General features: G+C 37.0%; 2 protein-coding genes across 2 annotated transcripts; both read left to right on the top strand.

Moving 5' to 3' along the window:
* On the top strand, nt 1–970 carry LOC124456922. Its single transcript, XM_047007228.1, has 4 exons — nt 1–252; nt 367–411; nt 518–589; nt 779–970. The coding sequence occupies exons 1-4, from the start codon at nt 166–168 to the stop codon at nt 968–970; spliced, it is 396 nt and encodes a 131-aa protein (XP_046863184.1). The 5' UTR covers nt 1–165.
* Nucleotides 971–3440: 2470 nt separating this feature from the next.
* Nucleotides 3441–4078, top strand: LOC124458351 (G2/M phase-specific E3 ubiquitin-protein ligase-like). The gene is made up of 2 exons (XM_047008382.1): nt 3441–3484; nt 3700–4078. Exons 1-2 carry the CDS (start codon nt 3451–3453, stop codon nt 3963–3965), a joined length of 300 nt encoding a protein of 99 aa, XP_046864338.1. The 5' UTR covers nt 3441–3450; the 3' UTR covers nt 3966–4078.
* Nucleotides 4079–4344: the final 266 nt, after the last annotated feature.

The raw sequence follows: 4344 nt of genomic DNA on the forward strand, positions 1-4344 counted from the left end.
GACGTCAGCAAGCAATAAAATAATTTTCTCAGTCCCCCCCTGGATAAGCACTCATTTCCGCACTGTCGCGTTATTGAAATTAGATCGCTTGTCGCAAAAATTTTCATTTTGTCTGTAAGTTTCCCGCTCGGCGTGTTTTCTATTTGTCTTTTTTGTCAAATAAATATGTCTCAAACGCACAATCTCCAAAGAGCAATTACCGAGGCCGTAGGAAGAGCAGTACACGAGGCACTGCGAGATCAACATGAAGAGGTAAGATACAAAGCAAAATATTCTCCGTTCATACTTGTAAATATTCAATGTTGTGTGATATGCGTCGAATAACGAGGTCGTCGATTTTACGTGATAAAATTCTTACAATTTTAGTCCTCTGATGCAGCTACTGCCGATGAAAATAATAATGAACCACAGGTAACATTCTAGTGTATATGGGTGCAGGCTTCTTGTGAAATATGTGCCGTTGAAAACGTTTAAATTATTATCTAACATTAAAGTTTTTTCCAAAATCCAACCGTAGCCCCAGCGACAGCCACAGCGTCAGACAACGCTCACACAGTTGTCACAAAGTAGAACAAGTAGCTCTAGCGCTGTAAGTTGGCCAATGTTTGTCTGATTATTATCATGCATGACTGCACTATCAAAATTTTTTTAACACCTTGTTTTGTCTGCTTAAAAAAATTGCTATAAATGCACCTCATTGTTATATAACTATGATTCAATGTGGCTTTTCAATGGCAATTTACTACAGGCAATCAATCAAATGAATTATGTCTTACAGACCAGACCTCTTCCATCGATTTTTGAAAGCAGTTGTATTCAATATTCAAATGTTGGTGGTAGAAAACGGAAAAGGTCATCAACATCCCAATCAAAGTCTGCAAAGCTTTACACAAAGATGTTGTTTGCCTTTTACCATCAGAAAATGGCAAAGATATTCCAATTCCTCGTGGAAATAGCCAAGGTTGCTTAGCTAATATGGGTTTAATTGGAAAAATCTCATTAAACTCCATGGGTAGCAAAGGATGTTACCCGTGAAATAACAAGCATATTTGCCTCAGTTTTGACTTGCTACCTGGTGAACTGCTGCCATTTGACTACTTAGGGCAAGTATTTTATGTTTTACTACACTTATATTGAATTCTGTCACCAATATCAATATGCACAAAATTTGTGATTGAGTCATTGCTAGACATTATTTACGATACTTTTGATGATATGATGTAATGATGATATTTTTTATTTCCACCATGATATTTATTGAAGAAGAAAGTGTCCAATTATAAAGTAGCTAATTTGTTTTATCTTTATAGAATAACCAAAGGTACAAAAAACCTTTACATTCCTAAGACATCAACTTCCTTCCAATGGAATGCTCCAGAGGTCATATCACTGTGTTCTCAAGGATGTTTATACATCATTTCCAAAATTAAAATTGGGAAAAATGAGGATGTTGATGGAGCTTTAATTGTTGAAGTGAGTCATATAGGGTGATACTTTCGCTATGTCTGTTGTAGCAGTAATTGTTCTTCATTGTAGTGTTGGTTTCTTTTCTATTTCAATGTATATTGCCATTGCCTTGAATGAAAATTTCAGGATGATTTTGATAACGAACTTTTAAATATATCAATGTCTACGCCTCGGGCTGCGCAAAGTGTGTCAGGGGGATCAATGACTATACCTGGCGCTGCACAAAGTCATTATGAGGGATCGATGACTATACTAGGTGCTGCACAAAGTTTTTCAGAGGGATCAACTAGCCATCATACAACTTCCACCATTGAGAGCAATCACTATAGGTCAGTATGTATTACTGTCAGATACCATTTTACACTAGTAGGTTGGGATACACACTATGTTACTGATTTTTGTTTTAAAAATTATTGTGCAACGTCTGGATTTACTGTTTCTGTTTGTGATTGTTGGTTTATATATTCACCAGCTATTTTGGAATGACAAATTTATTGCTATGACTTTAAAAACATGATAACGTACAAACGACTATGTTATTTCCAGTTTATTAATATGCATGATAATTACAATGACATAGTAGAATAAAAAACGAGTAATTATGTACAGCTTATCTTTAGCAATGTATATGCTGTTATGAAAGAGTGTCCTGTAACAAATTTCTTCTGTGTTAAATTCTTTTAGGTCATTCTTAGGATTGCTTGATCCAGACCCCATTGAAATTAGCGATGATGACAACGATGAGGTGCAGGCAGCTATTCAAAATAGCATGGGCTTAGCAAAGTATGGTAATCAGCTAAAAAAAGCGTTAAGGGAAGACAAGATGCCATGCTAATTTTTTTTACTTGGTTATTTGTCTTTAGCGATTCAAGCGCGCAACAAATGGTTAGTACTGTTTTGAATGACCACATAGATAAAGTGATGGTTGGAAAATCCTGTGACGTAGCCATATCTAAAAACATTATTAACGTTCGCCGCAAGCATGTATTTGAAGACGGTATTGCCAAGCTAGGAAGAAAAAAATTTGATCCTTCACGTCCGTTGTCTGTCATGTTTGCCGACGAAATCGGGTCTAGCGAGGGTGCTGTGTATCTAGGAGGGCCGACACGAGAATTTCTCCGCCTTGCAGTTTCAGGAGCCTTTTCTTCGAACGCGTTCCTGGGATTGCCTTCGAAAAAGGTGCTGGTTATAAACCAAGAAGGTAGTCGTGCGTTGATTGTCTTCATGCTAAAACTGAATTACGTAGATATAAATTTTTGTTAAATTTAGCCGAAGGGATTAATGTACGTTGTCAATTTAGCTACATAGCTACAAAAGCACGTATCGAACAGCATAATTGTGTTTCCTTTACATCCAGCAAAGAGGAAAAACTTGTATTTTCAATGTGGAAAACTTCTTTCCGTTTCCTTGTGTAATGGTGGAACTGCAGGACATTGTCTATCCCCCTCTATGTATGACTTCATTGTATTTGGTGAAGAAAATTGCCACCCATGTATCGACGACGTACAAGATTGTGAAGTAAAAAGTATCATAGAACGGGTAAATATTTGCTTTTTTATCAAAAGTGAAAAGTCTGACGTTGTATCTCGATATTGAGCTGGCATTTTCACAAATCATACTTCCCATCTGTAGATCAGTGCTACTACAGAAGAAACAACGTTTGCAACTATAGTAGGATCTGATGATGCCATTGATGTTTTTGCACAAGCTGGCTTTCACGGCATTCCAAAGTTTGAAACAAGAAAACAGCTTGTGGAAGAGCTTTGTCAATTTTGTAATTGATAAAGCGAGAAGTGCAATTGAGCAGTTCAAGGACGGGTTAAAACACTGGGTGTTCTTAGCTTAGTAAAGGAAATCCACTTCTCTTCCGCCCATACTTCCGCCATCGTAGCAAGCCGCTGACCGCGATAGAAGTTGACAGAATATTTACACCAGATTTTCAGAAGATGGTTGTCGAAGACGTGAAAGGAGGAGCTCGTTATAATGCATTGGCGTGACTATCTACAAGAGTGCGAAGGTACTTTAAAAGCTTTTCCATCACCTTAAAAGATCGAAGTGATAGAAATGAAATAAACGCCTCGTATCTATAACCTCTAGGGTCTATTTAATGCCCCAGGCATTAATTGCATAATAAACGTTATTCAATTGCTTGTTATCAAACGTGTTATCAAATAATTGCTTTTTGACGAACAATCCATTTCAAAAGTACAACTTTTATTTATTTTTCTCTAGCAAACTGCTTTGCCAATGTTTCAGAGCCTCTTGTATCTTTGCCGATGATTATGATTTTTGCAACTGGGTTGGAGGAAGAGCCTCCCTTAGGATTTCATGACAAACCAACTATTTGTTTCTGGGAAGATGTTCGTCCCAAAAGCAACACCTGCGCTCACATTTTGTATTTGCCACTTCATAATGATAAAGATGATCTTAGTTATGAAGAATTTCAAGAAATGATGAACGATGGGATTCTGAACTCACCTACATTTGGTGCTCCATAGACATGCATGTATAAGAAAGCTGTTGAAGTTAGAGTCTAAGCAATATTTGTGTTGATTTAATTTACGATTTGGTAATGATGTAAAACAACGTATTTCTAACTGACGTATCTATATTCCTCCTAGCATGTCATTACTGTATAAAATAGTAAGTGAAGACTATATTTTTTTACTACTCATATATGACTTGTCTTGTTTACGTTTTGCTGGCTGGCAGATCAATCCCAAGAGAGGTTGACCATTGTTGCTAATGTTCTCCAAAAGCCCTAGACCAAATCTGCCTGCTAGCAAAAGTAAACAAGGCAAGTCATCTATTGTGCATGCAAATCTTCAGGGTTCTGCTCATCAAGCATTGACTGTCCCAAGAAACGAACAGCCTCAA

This window comes from Xenia sp. Carnegie-2017, unplaced genomic scaffold, assembly GCF_021976095.1.
Source record: "Xenia sp. Carnegie-2017 unplaced genomic scaffold, XeniaSp_v1 HiC_scaffold_6, whole genome shotgun sequence".
NCBI lineage: Eukaryota > Metazoa > Cnidaria > Anthozoa > Malacalcyonacea > Xeniidae > Xenia > Xenia sp. Carnegie-2017.

Excerpts from the sequence above, each read along its gene's own strand:
- LOC124458351 (XM_047008382.1), top strand. The coding sequence starts at position 3,451 with ATGCATTGGCGTGACTATCTACAAGAGTGCGAAG. Across the intron at positions 3,485-3,699 it reads CTATCTACAAGAGTGCGAAG|CAAACTGCTTTGCCAATGTT; the intron begins GTACTTTAAAAG and ends ATTTTTCTCTAG.
- LOC124456922 (XM_047007228.1), top strand. The coding sequence starts at position 166 with ATGTCTCAAACGCACAATCTCCAAAGAGCAATTACCGAGGCCGTAGGA. Across the intron at positions 253-366 it reads TGCGAGATCAACATGAAGAG|TCCTCTGATGCAGCTACTGC; the intron begins GTAAGATACAAA and ends TTACAATTTTAG. Across the intron at positions 590-778 it reads GAACAAGTAGCTCTAGCGCT|ACCAGACCTCTTCCATCGAT; the intron begins GTAAGTTGGCCA and ends TATGTCTTACAG.